The 19398-nt window shown below is 43.2% G+C and overlaps 1 protein-coding gene across 1 annotated transcript in view; it reads left to right on the forward strand.

Annotated features, from left to right (window-relative positions):
• Window positions 1–1924: 1924 nt before the first annotated feature.
• CLYBL (citramalyl-CoA lyase) overlaps window positions 1925–19398 on the forward strand; it is a gene marked incomplete at its 5' end in the record, with an annotated part of 85840 nt that continues 68366 nt past the window's right edge. Inside the window, one exon of the mRNA XM_035889051.1 lies at window positions 1925–2114. Coding sequence (XP_035744944.1) covers window positions 1925–2114 — 190 coding nt within the window. The remainder of the gene's footprint in view (window positions 2115–19398) is intronic.

The following is a 19398-nucleotide window of genomic DNA, read 5'->3' on the forward strand; positions in this document are numbered from 1 at the left end:
CATGAAGTGGTTTGCGGGAGAGGGGCAAAGAGGGTACTTAGGAGAGATTCGGTGGGTCTCAGCTCCATGTCTCCAGATATTGACAGGACCTCCACCACCTAAGTCTTGAAGCTGTTGCTGTTAGAGATGAAGAAGATTTATTAATAAGGATAGCACTGGCACTTGTATTAAAATAAGGCATTGTTTATGTTTAACGGAAAAGCCGCCCTGTTGCTTAGGCTGAATTAAGCATTACCCAGGCATATTACAAAGACGAGATTGGCAGCGGGTTTCTGTGGGCCCATAAAGTGAGTCCACCCAGGACATGCAGAGACCCAGCAGAGGAGACGGTGGAATAGTCATCCTTTTCAATGTAGTTTACTGAAATAAAATGTGATAAAAGTTTTCTTTGTATTTTTAACCCAAGACCTATATCCAGCTTTTAGGGTGCTCGCTGTGGGGGAAGAGAGGGTTCTTCAACAGGGTTAGCTTAAAAAGGCAAGTATCATAGTGGTCTGTCAGCAACATATCATGTTGGCTCCGATTTAGATTGACTGAACTCATTTCCAAGCATTTGAGGGGGTTAGTCATGTTCACTTTGAAGAAAACCCACGTGCACATGTAGCCATGTGTCATCCCAGCGTAGCAACTTGGGAAGCATTATTAAGAGGGGCATAGGAAAATGCATGGGTCCCCGACATGATGCGATAATGACATGTTCAGCGTGGTGCTAGAAAAGCTTTGTATTATTCAAAGTGCTGAATAATATACATGATAATGCATAATGGTGTTATATGGTAGGATTATTTTGTGGCATAAGTGACTTGTGCTCTGAGTATGAAGGCAAATTGTATTATTTTGTCCTCATTTTTGATGTAGCAGAATAGGCCTGGGGGGTACAGCATGAAATGGGGAGGAACAGGAGTAGGCAAGGGGTTTTTCCAGAAGGCCATGGAACATAGTGGCACCCTCTGCAATTTATTTCTCTGTGCTTGTAATTATGGAGCAAAGCAAGCTCCCCTGGCAGCCCCATTGCCTCCAAGTGCACCGACCCAGCTCGCTCCTGGGGTGGGTTAACTGGTCCCTCACCGGGGAATACCAGCACAGCCACAAACCTGACACCTACGGCCACACGGATGCCACCCACTCAAGCGATGTGGCACCACAGGCTCACACCTGCACTGAAGTGTGGTGCACAAAGCATTTATCAATTTTTAAAGGCACCGTAGCCCACAGCCTGCTGCTTATGCGGGTGGGTTATGAGCTCTGTCGATGGAAGTCTGTGTTGCGGTCCTGAAGGTCTGAAGGCTTCTGAGAGGACGTGCTGGGATTAGTGAGGGTCCACATTGCATAGAGTTTTCATTCCTGTTTTCCTCATTTCCTCCTCCATTTTGCTTATTTAAAATTTGCATGCAAATACATTTGTTGATATAACACCGAGGTTGTAAAATCGACGTCGCAAAACCATGTTTGCTTTAACCAACACCCCTGCTTCATTCACAGCATGCTGCCCAGCTCCTGGAGCAAACGTGGCCGATAGCAGCCCCCTCGCTAAAGCAGTTCCCAGCACAGCCTCCAGCCTACGGAGGAGTCCTATCACCGGGGAAAAAGCAACCACCACCCTTCTGTATTTAACACTTACCACAGCGCGCAGAAGGGGCAGTGTAATTAAGTGTGCATGGGTAATCTCAGTCCTAGCCGTTCTTCAGTTCTGAGTGTTTAAGTTTGCAAATTCTGTTGAACATAGTGGTTTTGGAGTTTTATACTGTAATTAACTGTAGCACTGGTATCTCTCTACCTTGGCTCTTCCAAATGAAAAAAAAATAAATATAAATAACCCCAAACCAGCCACTATCTAGGTAGGCAAGTTTCCCTTTTAAAATATAGTCAAGTATTCTTTACAGCATTATAGCCAAGAGTCTAATTTCAACAATATCCTTTGCAGGGTGGATTCTCCTCTGCCAGCTGGTGTTCCTAAGCTCAGTTACCACTTTGCATCATCTCACAAGTATGTTCCCAGGCGAGCTGTGCTGTACGTACCTGCGGATGATGAAAAGAAGATACGAAAAATCCCGTCACTAGATGTGGATTGTGCAGTGCTGGACTGTGAAGATGGTGTGGCTCTGAACAGAAAGGTAATTAAAAATTATCTGTGTGATACAATCAGCGCTAAAGAGAACATGTAGGAAAACATTCCCGTTGCCTTGGGGAAGTGACAACCAGAGAGACAAAGACAAATCTTAAGATATACAAAGTAATGTAACACTGATAGGCTTTGTGAAGGTGTTGGGAAAATCTCCTTACCCAGAACTGAGAGAGATCCCATGTGAGTAAGTGGGGAGGGAGTTCTGAAGGAATATGGAGCTGGGCGTAAGCTCTCATCACAGAAGAGTGGGAGATACTGTTGTTCTTATTGCTGCACATTTCTTATAAAAGAGGAGGAAGTGGACTGTGATAAGACAAGCAGGGAAGGAAGAGTTAGTTCTAGAAAGATTTACTTGCTGAGCTCTTTGGAAGGAGTGCTGCTCAGGGTGTTTCTGAAGGAAGAAGTTAGAACCTGAGTGCACCAGGGTTTGGAGGGTGGTTTAGACTGAAGGAGCTGCCAGAAAGCAGGCATGGAAAGCAGTGTGGGAAAGAGATATAGATGTGTTAAGTACCAGTGCCAAGTTTTTGTTGACATTGAATTGTGAAACGTGGGAAAGAGAAATAGATGTGTTAAGTACCAGTGAGTGCCAAGTTTTTGTTGACATTGAATTGTGAAAGAAGAGAGAATGATCTAACATGCATTCAGTTTTGCTTGCAAGCAAATCTTTTAAATATCTGAAAATAACCATTTTCAAATGTTTCACATCTTAAGCAATGTATATGAGAAACTGGTGTAAATGTTTCCTAGTGAAAGATATTTCTGAACAGGAAGGTAAGTTTGCCACCACATCATTTTCATATTTGTCAGTTCTCCTGTCCATTTTACGGTGCTACAAACTACACTGTTTAGGGATTGAGTATGAATGTGTTGTCTGGGAAGTTATGAAAATAGGCTTGAAAAATTTCCGGTATCATCTCAAAAATGGGGATGAAATTTTATTTTATTATTTTCTGTTTCTTGGGAGTTAATGCTTTCCAGAAGGACTCCCTTTGATATTGCTGTCTTTAACCTTCAAGTCTTTACAGGTTATGTTGGAAAGAAAAAAGTTTACAGAGTTCTAGTTTGCTATTCAGTTACGCTGGTTTAGTTCTGAAAAGTAAAGATAGCATTGCTGAATGTTCATGTGTACTGCTGAAGACACTTGGAAAACATTTTCCAGTTGCTAAAATTCTCTGTGGAAGACTAAGATTATATCTGCTGTCACCGTGAATTAGTATTGTTTAGGTCATATTTGGGAGGCTGCTGCTGTAAGATGACACAAGAAGCAGTTGTGTATTAAACTGTCATATTTTTAGGTGCAGGTTAATTATATCAAACAAAAAATTTATAGCAGAAGCATCTATTTGTAATAGAGGATGACAGCAAACCAGAATTTTATGATCAAGGTGACAAAGTTGATAGTAGTAATTTCTAAAGGGTGGTAAAATTCTAGCTCTGTTGAAGTGAAGGGGAGTTATGCCACTGGGTATAAGATTTCAAAGAAATTAGGGGGGAAATCTGTAACAGGAACTTGAGATGACAGATGAGCCCCTGACTGAGCTTAAATGCAAGAAGGAAGCAGACAGGAGGTAGAAATGGGGACAGGCGACCAAGGAGCAACACAGAAGTGTTGTCCAGCCACAGGGACAGAATGAGGAAGGTCAAAGCTTGGCTGGAATCAAAACTGCTGAGGGATGGGCAGGACAGGAATGGCTACTACGAGTGCATCAGCAGCAAAAACGAGAAGGAACCAGGGCAAGTGTGGACCCACTGCTCCGTGAAGCCTCAGGCTTTACTGTCAGAGTCTGCTCTCAGGCCTCTGAGGTTATCTCCCGGAAGCAAACCTTGGGGGAAGTAGGTAGTAGCCGCAGTAGGGGAGGATGGAGTTATGGTCTATTTAAATAAGATGGACCATGGGACCAGACAGGACATGCTGGAGGCTGCTGAGGGAGCTGACTAGTGTCATCATGAAGCTGCTGTCTGTCATCACTGAAAGGTCGTGGTGGCTGGAGGAGGTTCCTGATGCCTGGAGAAAGGCAAATGTCACAGCCGTCATCAGAAAGGGTAAGAGCGAGGAACTGCGAGCCCATCAACCTCACGCTAGTCTCCAAGAAAGTGATGGTGCTGTTTTTCATGGAATAAGGACCTAGCCAGAATGGACTGATCAGGAGCAAACCATACCTGATCACCTTCTCTGAACAAATTACTGTCCTTGAGTATGACAGCTGAACAGATGTTGTCTACCTTGACCTTAGCAAGGCTTTTGACATAGTCTCTCATAGAATCCTGGTCATCAGCCTGAGAAAAAATGGACTGGATGGATAGACTATAGGGCAGGAGGCAGTTTGGCAGGGATCGGGTAATCCATGCTGTGTGGTATTTTGCACTTATCTCTGCTGGGGCCAATACTGTTTAACTTCTTCGCTAGTAACCTGATTGATGGGATGGAGTGCGCTCTCACCAGGTTCATGATGAAACCAAACTGGGGTGCAGCTGATACACTGGAGGGCACAGCTGCTCTTCTGATGAGCCTTTACAGTTTGAGGAACAACCTGACAGAAAGGTAGTGAAGTCCAACAAAAGTAAAAGCAAACTCCCGGCACAGGGCTGGGATAACCAGCCTGCTGGAGTAACAGCTAGGGAGCAACTGCCCAGGGGCAGCTCTGCCAAAAAAGGCCCTGGGTGCTGCTGGTTTACAGCAAGCTGAATGGGGTCAGCAGTGCACCCTTGCAGCAAAGGTGGCTGACCACCTCCAGGGCTGTGCTGGCACAGGTGCAGCCAGCAGGTCCAGGGAAGGGTCCTTGCCCTCCACTTGGCTTTTGAGGATCTCTGAGGGGCCTGTGCCCAGCTGTGGGCCCTGGGACAGGAGAGAGACTGACCAGTAGGAGAGAGACCAGGATGTCACAAGGACAGAGCCAGACTCTTCTTGGTGGTGCACAAGGGGCAATGGGGACAAGGGGCAATGGGCACAAACTGAAACGTAAGAGGTTTCATTTGAATATGAGGAAGAACTTCTTTACTTTGAGGGTGACAGAGCACTGGAACAGGCTGCCCAGGGGGGTTGTGGAGTCTCCTTCTCTGGAGATATTCAAAGCCTGCCTGGACCATGTCCTGTGCAACCTGCTCTAGGTGAGCCTGCTTTAGCAGGGGGGTTGGACTGGATGATCTCCCGAGGTCCCTTCCAACCTGAATTAGACTCTGTGATTGCATGATTCAAAGTGATTGCAAGATTGAATTTCATTTTTAGATCTGCCACAGATACTCAGGAAGACTTTGAGACTTGGGTCCTGTGAATGTGATGCTGAAATTATTATTGCTCTTGCAGCTTAATTTATGAATGTTTCTGCGGTGTTTGGAGACTTTGTGTGAAAGATATGTCAAGAACATGCACTGAAATATAGTATTCAGTGGCCCATTGCAAATGGGTCATCTGAAACTGAGGAAAAAAAACCACTGGGAAACACAGCAACACTGAGTCTGTCCTTTAATCATTATTCTTAGAACAAATAGTGCTGATGAATTTGACTATGTATTGCCATGTTTTATATCAGTAAAAATGCTACTTAAGATTTTCTTGAAACTGCTGCCAAAATGTTGGGTTTGGGGAAAATCAGGACCTGGCTGACAGTTCACAGTGCTTTGGGCCAAACTTACCTCTCTACAGAAGGCCTTCGCTTGCATCAAATCCAAGGAGCAAGTTTGAACCACATCTTAACAAGTCTATTTTAACAAGATTCTATGTGGCTTGTATTAGGATTAAGTAAGATTTGGAGAGATTAAGAATCTGGAATGTCAGCAGCTCTGTTTGGTTGCTCATTTAGAGGGAAACAAGGAAGAGGAGCTTCCTATAATCAAAGCTGATAACATTTGCAAAACTGCATCTGGTTGCAGTAGCTGCTTTTGAAGCAGAAGTTGCAAATTAAAAATCTTTAACTATTTTCTGTACAATATTTTCTCTCAAAGAAATTTTGGAAGATTTCCTCCCCTGCACCACCACCCCCCCCCCCCGATTATGTTTTGTAATGGCTCACAGGGAGCACCAGAAGAGGGGTGCCCATACCCATACCCTAATCTGCATGCCATTTTGGTGCCTGTGTGTCTTCCCTTCAAGAGCTGCAACACTGACCATGATTTCACGTATCATCTGTTGACTTCTCCTTCTTTTCAGCCTTTTTTTTCTAGTTGATATTTTGACTAAATCACAACAAAAAAAAAATCCCTCGCAGCAAGAAGTTCACAAGGAGAAAATTTCTGAGCAGATTTTCTTAGGGGAACCAGTGGGAACAAGTGGCTAAAAGGCAAAGTTATATTATGCTGAATACCAAGCCTGCAAGTAGGGTGAGAGCTGATCCTGGTGCGGGTAGGACACGTGGGGCTTTCACAACCACTTTGGGACTGGACAGAGCTGTAGGAGGTCTTCAAAAAGTCAGAAAAGGGAAGGTAATAGGAAGATATTCCAGTGTTACTAAAAATTTCAGCCGCCTTCTGCAAAGTTAGCTTTAGTCTTGCTGAACATAGCCTTAGTCATGCTGACCTCAAATCCTGGTTGGGGGTCCACACACTGGTTTTAGAGGTTCAAATGCATAATGTCACATGGTGTGGACTGTCATTTGCCTCTCCAGGTGTCTGACTCTGTAAGACATTGGGAATTTCTATGACAGATATTTAGGTTTTGGTTGGGGGGAGAATTGAGCCCTGCTAAAGGGAAATTACTTTCCCTGAGTTACTATTCACAGATGAAGATAGGAGCTCTTCCCCACTGATGTACATGTAAAGTTTCTCCAGTGTTGTTATACATTTTAAAGAAATTACTCAGAATGGCTTGCTTGGTGATATTATTAAGTGAACAGTTCAAACAGAAATGATAAAACTATGAAATTAGAAATAATACAGATTGCCGTGTTGATATGTTGCAAATGCATCGCACCGTAGAGACTTTTTGTGAAATGGTGCAAAAATAGACTGTCCTGTACCTATCTTAGCTCTTTGCAGGAGAAGGCCTGAATATTTTTTCATTTTAACTGTAAAAAAAGAAAAAGATAAAATGGCTGCATTAACATGCTTGACCAAGTCATGTAAGCCAGTAAGCTGAGCTGCATGTTATGCCATTGAGAGGTCTCTGTGTAGTAGCTGAGCTGCCTGAAGATATCCCAAGGGCTCTCAGCCAAGCCAGCTCTCCGTGGTGTAGCTTTCTCTGTAGAGCTGCGTTACTCGCTGTGCTTCCATGCCACGTGAACCTATTATCAGGTGGAAAAGTTTCCCTCTCCTGTTGCAGAAAGGAAGATTTCCACGCCAGTGCTTTCATTTGTGTAGAGTGTAGAGTGGGCTGAGACTTCGTTAGTTCCTGTGGGTCTTGTAAAGTTACCACCCTTACAAAAGAGTTTTCTAGAAAAAAAAAAGAGGTGTTAGCTGCCAGGTCAGCCTAGCAAGGGACCAATTTGAGCTGCTGCTGCAGTGTCCTGCCTCTTTCCGAGTCCTTGACAAGAGTTTCAGAGCATTTTGATTACTCCAAGCCAGTGCTATTAGTGGCTTTATCTTCACTGAGGCCAGTAGGATGGGTTTGAATAATTGGGATATACGGCGCCTTACTCTGTAGCTCTCTTCAGTGTGCCATCAGGCCAGCCAGGGCACGGTCCCTTCTGCCAAAGATGACCTTTGAAAGTTATCTCAGGCAGGTTTTGAAGGGGCTAGGGTTCGGCCTTTTCTTTCCATGGGGAATTCCTGTGTTATAATAAGAAATCAAGACAAAATGCCATCTTCCCTTCCCCCATCATTTTTTGTATCATCAGAGGTGTAAAAGCAATCCCTTGGAATGTGCGTATGGCTGGGAAATGTCTGTGGGGTTCTCTGACATGAAACACTTGAAAATAGGAAATTTTACTGGTTTTCATATGGAACAAAATAGATCTCATCCATCCAATAAAATTTATCAATATTCAGGGCTGCACTGTAAAACAACGTTTACGTTCCTAAGCCCTTTTTGCTGTGAATCGTGATTGTATCGCTTTGTGTCTTTTGGAAGCACTTGTCTTTCCTCCAGCACTTGGGCAACAGAAGCTGGGGAAGAGGAAGCCTCAGCTCTGTCCTTTCCTCACATCCCTTCCTCAAGGTGGGAAACAGCAGCCCCTGAACCTTTTCTGTTCTCCCTGCTCCCCTCAGCAGTGAAGGGAAGTTTGGTTTGGCTAAGAGGATGGAGAGGGAAGGACCAATTTTGCTTATCCGCAGCATGGTCTTTTAGGGTCATAGCATAAATTTGTTCCTACTTAATATCTTGTAGCAGCCACTTAAAAGATCATCACTGTGCTGTACCACGGAAGAAAAAAAAAATCAATTCATTCTTTTGAATCGTCTGTTTTTAAAAATAGGATTAAAGCCTGACCACTTTTCATACTGTTCCATTATGAATAACTCATACGTAAGAGATGACTCTGGGTTCATTACAGTTAAGAGCAGATCATCCGCATACATGCTGATTTTATGGAGATTTCTCCCCATGAGAATGCCTCCCCCATCTCTCTGGTGATCTGATCCTGGGGTCAGAACAAACAGCATGCCGGCGAGAGAGCATCCTTGCCTACCATTTTTCCCCTAATCTGAGGCCTTCTGACCTTTTTACTCCTCACCACTGATGAGAAGAGGCTCTTGCATACAAAATAACACTTCAACTAAATTTGGGGGTGGAGATAAATACATAAAATGGGTCAGTGTGGTATACAAAAAAAATCCTAGGGTTTCCTTATTGAAATGCATTTCCTTATTGATCTTATTGAAGGCTTTTACAGTATCAGTGGAAAAAAGCTGCAGTTGGTTTCTATAAATCTCTAGCTGCTTCAATTAAAATCAACAGTTTTCCTGTATTATGTGATGATAATCTTTTTTTTTAATAAAGCCAAGTTGGTTAGGATTTATCAATGCCACAGGTATTTCTCTAGGCTCATAGTGAGAATGTTAGCTAGTACTTCATAGGCACAGTTGCATGAAACATTGATAACTAGGTTATTTTACCAGGTCTTTGCTTTATTTATAATAAATTAGTACTGTACCTAATTGTATTCCTCCTACAGGGAGAAGGCTTGCTGATAAAGTGTGTAGAGAATGATTAAATGTACACAGGCGCATAGTAGAGTGACTTCTCTTCAAAGGATGCACAAAATTAAAATGGGAATGCTGCTTTCCCCGGTGGCTTGCCATTATTAAAAGTCTCAGTAGCATGGGAAATTTCTTCTGTAGGAATTGGGGAGTCCAAAAGTCTCTCTGGTTTATTGTAGGGAAGCTGAACTGTACAGTGAAACTCTGCAAGGCCTTTTTGATCCTTGAAGAGCTGTGATGAATATACATTTTTATGAAGGTTGTAAAGTGTTTTCATTTCCTTATTAATCCCACCATGGTCCTGGAAGAACTGCCACTCCTGAGTGGTAACTGTGACAATAAAAGTTTTTGTTCCTATTGTTTTACTCTACAAGCAAATCATCTTCCTCACATAAAGATTTGAGGATTCATAAGGATGATCGCAATATTCAGCAATTTTCTTCTTAATGAGCTCAGTAATGCCCGTGTCTCTTCGAGCAGAGCCTTTGAATTGCCAGTTGTTTCTTTGCCGCTGATTCAGATGTATCCAATTAAGTTTGACTTGGACATGTTCTGATATAACTATTACTGCTGACAGAATGGTGTCTAGAAACTTAGGGAAAATGTCTTGGCTCAGTATTAACAGGGATTTCAGGCAGGAATACATTAATAGACCTGGGAAAATATTTTAAAACATACAGTTAATATTTGTACGGACTTGGCATTCACAGTACTTCAACTCTTCGTCTGTAGTCCACTGTCCACAGGCACGTCAGCACACCTGGGTACTGAAGGCTGATTGCAGGATTAGAAGTCACATCTTGCTACACATTTCTGGACTGGTTTTCAGTATTTCATCTGCTTTAGTAGCAGGAAGGACCTGGCTGCACAGCCACTGAGCTTCTAGAACTTAGTTTGAAGAGAGCTTGAAGTGTGCCACAGAAAAAAATGTTCACTATACATGTGTAGCATAGAAATCATCTGTTGGATCAAATTTAGGCAGACTTGTGTTTGTATGCAGAGCCATGAGTTGGGTTGTGTTGTCAGGGCTGCGGTGGTGCTGGGGGTGACGAAAATGTAGACGTACTGCACAGATCACGGTCACAGGGGTTCTCAGTACTCAGCACCATTTGCTCCAGGTCTCCTTTGCTTTTTTGTTGGCCGTGAGGCAGAGAAATGTGTTTGTATGTATGTCCAAGTTTCTATTACAATTAATGTTGAAACCTAGTCTTGAACCTAAGACTCCATCATGCTCTAATCAGTAGTCCACCCTGCTTATCCTTCCACATTGCAAGGGCCACATTTTGAAAACAGAGAGGCAGGCCTAGCATGAGGCAACCCACAGACACCATTAACAGGGACATGAATTGGGAAGTGATAGGACACACAGAGGATACAGCACCTGCCCTGTTTGATAAACTTTTCTGCAAGGTATCTCTACAGTCACAGTCAAGGTAGTGGTCTAGTGGACCTTTGGTCTGAGGTAAGAGAGGTAGGGAAGGGAAGGTGCATGGTACTTTTCCCGGTGCATTGGTGCCATCAAAGCTGGACCTGTCCCAGGGTGGTGAGAAGTGGGGGAAAGAGATATTCAGAAGACTATGGGCAAAATCTGTGGTTTATTTTACCAAACTGTTTAAACATTACCTGTTTACCTGGGGTTTAGTAGTATTATTAGGAAGCTAAACAGGAAAGTGTGGTGGGATGCTGGGTAAGAGAAAAGTTTTGATGTCAGATGGAGGAACAGCATAGCCATACACATGGAAGTTGTAGATGAGTGTGAGGATGTGTGCGATCATGGGTAGGCTTGGCAACCTTGGCAGGTGTCAGCTGAAAGCATGGTATATAACCTCTGTAACTTTGGTTTCATCTATTATTCTTCTGGAGACCAGAAAAAAGGATTCTAGCACTCAGTACCTATGCAGAAGCCTCATTTTCTTCCACTGTATGTCCAGTTAGCAGGAGTCCACAATACTTAACCATGCTGCAGATTCTGCAGTCCCTATTCAGATAACAATTCACAATGAATTAAGGACATTTGTGTCTAAATGAGTAATTCAGGATCAAACCCTTCAGGAGTTTGAGCTTCTTCCTTCTATACACCACTATACATTGAACTGAAGGCACGTGTGCTGTGCTAGTTGCAGGATACACCATTTCCGAAATAAGCATAGAACCATCTAAAACCAGCCTTTTATTTCCACCACGAACTAAGCCCATGCCATGACGTCCCTTCAACTCAGAGTGGAGTAATTTATCTCTGTTCAACAGAAGACAAAACATATGGATTATGGTTGCCTAAAGCCCTGGTTTTTACATATTCCGTGAATTACTTTCTTCTCTGAATTGTGTAAAGACTGTATGTTAAACAGTGCTTTATACACCAGAAGAATGCACTTTCAAAGAACAGGCTACAAAAATAGCTGCAAAAACACGTCTCTGGCTTACTGAAACTGGAGAGCATCCAGAGCCATGAATTCATTGCGCACTCACATACCAGAAGAGAACACAATGCACAACTCTTGTGATTTTTCTAGTCCCTGTCATAAAAGCCATAATGAACGGGGACAGAGCATTAGGAAGTACGTGCATGTGTTTACTCACATCTAAACCTGCATAGGTCTGCTCTGGCTACGTAGCATGCAGCAGGCTCCAGGGGCACAAAAGCTCTTAATGTGTCCCCAGGTTACACATTGCCATGCCCAGAGTTTGGGCTTCCAACCAAGGAATTCTTTTGCAAAGAAGCAAAAACCATGCCAATTTTTTTTCTTCATTTCGGGTAAGTCAAAACAGCTAGCCGCATTTGTAAGTGGCTTGCTTGGCAGTGTTTTTTATGTATGGATGGAGCATATGCAGTTGTTAGCACAGCTACATACATTGACTGAAGTGTATTGTATATCTGTCTCCGAAGACAAATGCACACGCCTGCAAATCCAGCATACTACATACAGGTTTGGATGTTAATGTAACCTGCCTTGCTGAGGTTGCCCATCTTTCCTTTTGCTACGAATATCAAGACATGATCTGTCTTCTTGTTTATCAGTAAGGAAAGTGATAAGCTGACTGTGGAGCCTGATCAACACTTTGCGTCTTTTCTGAAAGGATAAATAAAATCTTAGTGTTTTTCTGAGTTTGACTACAATTTCTATCTTTAAAGCAGCTTGGTTGCTCTGAGATTGCTGCTTCAGCTCCTGAATGGCTGCGTAACATAGTGCTGTCTGCTGTAATAGCTCTTTTTGCTATCCTTCTTTCACTGCAGTGTGTTGGGCTACCCTCTCCAGAACAATGTGCTTGCCAGTTATTTCAAGTTTGGGAGAAAAGAATTGTAAATATTTGTCTTCATTTCTGATCACTGAGCTCCAGAAGGCCATAAATCCTTGTGTTGTTCCTCATTTGGGAGCAAATGGTTGTAAAGATCCTGGCTGTTCATTTTAGGATCATAATAAACCACGGCTTGCTCATTCTTTCCTCCTTACTTGTTACAGTCCCTTACTAGATTGCCTCAGAATAGCTGCTCCCATGCCTAACTTCATCTTCTGCGGTTTCACAATACAATTGTGCGTTAAAAGGGGATATGCTGAACAAATTGGTATTTTCTTCCAGTTTAAGCCAGGTTATTTGGTTACATATTAAACTTTGATTCCACACAGACCCAATCTTCCGCTCGTTAACCAATTATTTTTAAATAGAATAATTATAGATCATAATTTAGTATACATTTTCTTGAGAAAAAGGGCAAATTAATACATGTAAACATGGGTGAATCTATTTAAATAAACTGTCCACAAAATCCTTACAATATGTAAACAACATTTGTTATGCCTTGGAGATAGCATATGATTGGACTTATGGCAGTAGCAGGGTGTTAAGTGTAGCTAGACAGAAATTATACCTCAGCTATTTAGCTAATGCCAACAGGGATTAAATTAGATTTTATAGCTGTTAGTAGAAGTCTGTTTTGTAGCTAACAAGTGGGATTTTTAAATCCTGGAAAGCATAATCCTATTATAAAACTGGCAGCTGAATTAACATTATCTAGGAAGCAAGTCTTCACGGATTAACATTTTTTGACATTAACAAAGAAAAACTAATGCTACAGGGATATTAGATGCTTTTCCCAAAAGTAGGAAAAAAAAGGAAAGTGAATATAGGACAAGATAAATGGCACAAATACTGCAGGAAGGAAAAATGGAGTGAAATATGCATGAGAAATGAAAGCTGGGAGTGGCCATGGGCTGCCTCAAATACAAAAGGAATATACCGGGTAGGAAAAGGCCCCACAACTGGTAATTCCTATGTTAGCCCATGCATTGATCTATACATGCCTTGTGACTAATTCACAGGTATCCAACATGAGCGTGGGATGGCCACAGAGGCCTTCTCCTGCCCTGAGGGCTGAGGTCTTTGCGTTCCATCTGGATGCTATAGGTTAACTGTTGGACCTGATGATCTTAATGGTCTTTTCCAACCTAAAAGATTCTATGATTCTATAACTGCCAGAAGAAACACTCCTCCCTTTACTGAACAGGCCCATAAAGCTGTTCCACAAAGACCCTGATGAAATTCTCCTTATACACCTTGAAGGACAGTTATGGGACAACTGCTGTACAGGAGACAGTGGGGTCACTGAACTTGCTTGTCTTGTAATATCATATTTTAGGCATTGATAGACTAAATAGCTATAAAAGTATATGTCATGTCATAGTTCAATTGAAAAATCTTTGTCCCCATCACAGTTGCAGAGCAAACCCTTTATTACTTAAAATTGTGAAGTATACCTCTCCTGCAAATTATTTTAAAAGCTCTGTGTTTAGACTCTGAACTGCTGCAGCATTGAAATAATGAAAGTAGTACTTTGTTGTGTGGAGGGTTGAGAGGAATCCACTTATAAACTTACCAGACACAAAAACATGCCGAACAGTTTTTTCCAGACTTGGTAACATCATATTCAGTGTTATTGATCCAGTACAGATTTTACTGTAACAGTATCTGTTGGCTGCCATCTTCTCTCACAAATTTCTTCCTTCTTATCAAATAGAGAATTTCATTAATTGCTAACGAGAGCTAAACAGAAACTATTTGTTCTAACTTTGCCTTCCAACCTCCCAATTTCTTGGTTCAAGTAAAGCAGAACTAGATATGAGTCACTGTCAGACTGGGGTTTTGTTATCAGAGATTTAACTGCGACTTCGCAAACCTAATACATGGCTTCTCAGGTTGATTCTTGGTTTGGTGCTTTTGAAGGGCTGCATTTTTCCTCCTTATGGGTTGCTACTTTAACCAGGTAACATTTTTACCCAGCATCTTTTCTGCCAGAGCATGTGTGTGTAGCAGTCACTGCTGTGGTTAAATCCATTACCAGAGCTGTGGCTGTGGCTGCCTTAGGGGCTTGCTTAAATCATGGCTCTGTAGCATAGACTTTACCTTGCAAAGCATAGAACAACATCTAAGCTGTGGAAATGGTGTGAAATTTCTAAGTTACCAAACTGTCCTCCTCTCGAGTTAGTGCCATGAGGAAGAACCTTGGCACCATTATGTCAGTGGGAAAACTCACGCCATTTGGCATCAACAGGACTAAGATTTATCCCCTGTTGCATGCATGTTGCACTAAGGGTAGTGAAGCCTAGTGGGAACTGGAAGTAGTTGCTTGCCCTCTGTTGTGGCTCTTTTTCAAAAATCTGCCCCCCAAATGCTCTTTTTTATTATTTTTCTGTATGTAGAAGTATGCAACAGTCCATAAGCCTGGTGCTTTAAAGCACACAGGTAACTTTTAGCTATTGCCACAGCCCTCTGAAGTGCTGGGCACCTTTGGAGGAATGGGAGTAGAATGTGCCTGTGATTTCTCTCACATCAGGAAGGACATGAATTTGATGTCTCCCAGAAGTGCATGGTCCTCAGATAAAGGACTTGTCTTTCTTTCCCCATTAAGTAATTAGCAATTCTATAGCATTTTAGAGGTTGTTTCCAGTTTTGCTGTCTGGATTGCAACGTATACAGATTTGGCCAATAAGACTTGGGTTGTTTTTAAAAAGTTTGGCTAGTCCTCAGCTTGAGTAATGGGTTCAGCTCTTCATTTTTCATGCAGTGGCACAGCAGATGAAGCAGCTCTCCAATAAGAATTAAAGGAAGATTATGTGGGAAGAGAGCATTATATGGCCAAGGAGCTGCATCCACATCACCTGGCTGGACACTCATCATCTGCCTCCAGCCTCTGGAAGAGAGAGATGGAGATGTGTGGGGGCGATGTGGCTACTGAGCAGAGCACCTTTCATCCTCCAGATGACCCTGCCCCTGCTATGACCGGCTGCTGCTTGGCTGTGAGAGAGCTCACTGAATGGGGAGGGAGGGTTGAGGGATTCTTGGCTCTGCCACATGGTGCTCTTGCATCTGAGTATGTGTTTTTCTAGAGCAGATGCTTTGCAGAAGCTCGTTCGGGGTGTCGTGGTTTAACCCTGGCTGGCAACTAAGCACCACGCAGCCGCTCACTCCCCCCACAATGGGATGGGGGAGAGAATCAGAAGAGCAAAAGTGAGAAAACTCATGGGTTGAGATAAAGACAGTTGAATAGGGAAAGCAAAAACTGCGCACTCAAGTAAAGCAAAGCAGCAGCAGCACCTGAGCATTGCCGGTTAGGGCACCTGACCTCAGAATTTGGTTTCATGTTGTCAAATTTGCTTATCATTGATGAGGGACAATGGAAGTGCTGAGAAGAAAACAAAATGCCCAGAAATGTGATGGCGGGTCATGGGTTTCGGTGCTTGAGGCTGCTACAAGTAGCCCTGAACCCACATGCTTCATTTTGTAGCTGGGACTTCACGCACCGAGCAGCCTCCGAGTAGCACTTGATGTGACTTGACAGAAACCAGCAGAAGGAGCAACTGGCTCTTAACTTGCAAGGGCGATCCCCATCCCTGGTCAGCAGGCGTCACCTCTTCCTACATCCATCTCTTTACAGAAGTGTATTTGGTGCTACATAACAAAGTGCTGAGTGGCTCATGCCCTCCCAGGGGGTTATGTTCCCTGCAGGAAGAGGGAAGATGCTTCACCATAAGCACAGCCAGCGGGTCAAAGGGATCTCAGAGACCTTCCCTTTCTTTTGCCATTGAAGCTTTGAGCTTTTTCTGTGCTGCTAAGGGAGAGCAGACCCACAAGGCTCGCCTGTTCAGCCTGTATGGTCTTGGCAAGCAGCCTCCTGCCATCCTGACTAGGGTCAAAAATATTATAATAATGCATATTGTGCATATTTAACATGTACCTCTGAACGCTGAAGACCGGGCAGTGGCAGAGGGGACCTCTGTGAGCTGGTTGTGGCACACTGCAGCTGGAGCCGGAGGTAAGGATGCTCTTTTCTGATATGGTCCAGGAGTTGGTAAGTGAAGGACAGAGCGTGAGGAAACGGTAGCGAAGCAACCGAGGCCCCACTGAGGGACAGTGGCACAAAGCAGCAGCTTCTCAGCTCAGAGAAGCCTTGGCTGGGGTTTCACACAGGGCTGCCTGTAGGCCCTTTTTTGACTCTCACTGTTCAAGAAAAGAGGACTTGTGCTACTTTTTAAAAGGGCAAGTTGCACGTGGGAAGCTTCTGACTTGTCAGCTACTGACTTTTTCGCACCCAGAACTCTGAAAGTGCATAGTAAAGTTGGTGTGTATAGTAAGTCTACCATGGTTATGAAGCTTAATTCCTTGAGTGAAGCAGAGCAATTATTGGATTGCGTCTTTTGTTGTTCTACTGATAAACTTATCTGTCAGGGGAAACTTGGACCTCCATTTGGGATCATTTGTTGGAGGGTTTTCTGGGGTAGCAGAAGTATTGAGCTGGAGGAGCTGTCGTCATCTAGTTCAGTCCTCTGATCTGGAGAAGGATGAAGCCTTTCCAAAGCACCCCGATGGGGCTCTGAGCAACCTGATCTCGTTAGCGGTGTCCCTGCTCGCTGCAGGGGGGTTGGACTAGATGACCTCTAGGGGTCCCTTCCAACCCAAAACATTCTATGATTCTATGTTTCTGTAACCAGTTGTAGAGAGTGCCCACAGATGTCTCTGGTCCCCCTAATGTCTACTCAGGATTTTCTAGTAATTTAACTTAAATGTTATTTTCAGCAAATGAGATGGATTTTGTTGTCCGTGATCACTTACAGAAAGAAAAGCAGAAACCTGTAACCCTCTCCTATAAAACATTATTCTGTGTATTGAATTGTTATTACTCTCCTATAGATTTTTCTCTTCTAGTGAAAGTGACTGCATATTCTTCAGCTTTTTCTAACAGGAGGTGCCTAAACACCTTATCAGTCTTCTTGTAAGCTTGTGGACTCTCTCCAATCTTCTTTTATTTCTGGCCCCAAAACTGGGTATTTCAACTGCCCTCTTATAAATACAATATAAATCAGTGGAATTACTTCCTATTTTATTATATGTGATGTTTCCATTAATATATTTCCAGAATTGGCTTTGTCTTTTTTGTAGTAGCACTGTATTGGTGGCATTCATTCACTTCAACCTACTACTCAGTGCATTTTCATCTTTGTTTCTGCCTCTATGTCTCTGTCTCCTACGTGGTACTGTTCTATCTTTTGCACTTTTTACTGTCTATCCAGTCTGAGAGTGTCTTTGCATCTCCCTCCAAATTACAGGTCTCTGAAGATACTGAAAATCTAGTCTCTCTTGCTCTATTCAAGTTGTTAATAACAATCCTGTAATTATGCCCCTTTACCCTCCAGGAGAGGTGCTCAGTTGAAAACTGGTTGCTACTTTTTGAAGGTAGGTTTCTCCATTAGCACGTTTCCTTTGAGGTTGTTATGTGCAGCAGTGTCAAAGCTTTCTCACATCCTGACCACCCTCCACAGTTTCTTGATACCTGTCTTGAAGTAGGTGACCAAAGCTGGACATCATTCTCTGGGTGCAGCTTCACCAGTGCTGAGTAAAAGGGGACAATAACCTTCTTAGTCTTATGGCCATGCTCCTCCTAATGTAGACCAGTGTGCAGTTTGCCTTGTTGGCAATGAGAGCACACCGTTCCCTTGCTGGCCCTCATTCAGGTTGCCATCCACCAAAGCCCCAGGCCCCTTTCAGCAGCTGTGCTCTGTAGCCTGTCACCTCTGGCCAGGCAGACACATGGGGTTATCCTGCCCCCGCTGCACCACTTTTTGCTTCTTCTTGCTGAACTTTCTGGCACTCCTGTTGGCCCAGTCATTGAGTTTTTCATGGTGTATCTGGACTGAAGCTCAATTTGCTGATGGTTCATTCTGTGTCATCACTGAGGTTCATACAGAAGATGCTGGGTAAAATTGGCCCCAGTATCAAAGCCTGGGGTTCTTCTCTTGTTACCAGCTGCCAGCTAGGCACTGAGCCATGGATAACTATCCTTCAAACTTAGCTGTCCAGCCAGTTTTCAACCCATGCAATAGTTAGTTCTTCTAGCCCATATTTTCCCAGATTCCAGATGAAAATGCCATGTCCTCTAAAGCCAGGGTGTATTACATCTGCTGCTCTGTCTTTGTCCATATAGCCAGTCATTTTGTCATAGAAGGCCATCACACTGGTCAGACAGAGATGTCCTCCTCCTATCTCCAACCCACACAGACTTACCCATTGTCTTCCCTTATTTGGTTGTCTGTGGTTATCATATCATGATTGCAACCTGTTCTGTCCTCTACCCAGCTAGAATTAATAGACTTAATGAACAAGAGACTTTATTCTTACTTCATCAAGTATTTTGAAGTGTCCTTAAAACTGGAGCATATTATACTTTCTGAGCATTAAAATTTTAGTTGCCTTGAGTTGACTTTAGACACCTGCATCTGAGAATGTGATTCCCAGCCACACTGCTAATCCCTGCACGTGCTCTTAAGTGCTTAAAAGTCTGCTTTTGTGCATGCTCAGAAATGCTTCTGTCCTCTTCTGGCAGCTTGTTGTCTCTCTCATGCCAAAGCCATCCAAAAGATGTCTTCTGTCTAAGGCCCTTGAGCAGATGGGATCAAAACTTGCCTAGAAAACTCTGACAAGAGACACATGCAAAGCACAGAAACCATGGCCTTTTTATCTGAAAATAGTTAGGATAGGAAAGAAGAAATAATGGTCACGTCCATGATGGCATGGGTAACAGGCTTACTGTGAGCCGATGGATCAGGGTCAGAGGGAAAGCCAGAAAGGGGGAGTGTCATGGTGGTGCCTGATCAAGGAGAGACCGCAGACAAAAATTTCTTTAAACAACTGAAAGTATCTCAAATTCTTTGTGA

The sequence above is a fragment of the Egretta garzetta genome, unplaced genomic scaffold (assembly GCF_000687185.1).
Source record: "Egretta garzetta isolate BGI_Z169 unplaced genomic scaffold, ASM68718v1 scaffold182, whole genome shotgun sequence".
In the NCBI taxonomy this organism is placed as follows: domain Eukaryota; kingdom Metazoa; phylum Chordata; class Aves; order Pelecaniformes; family Ardeidae; genus Egretta; species Egretta garzetta.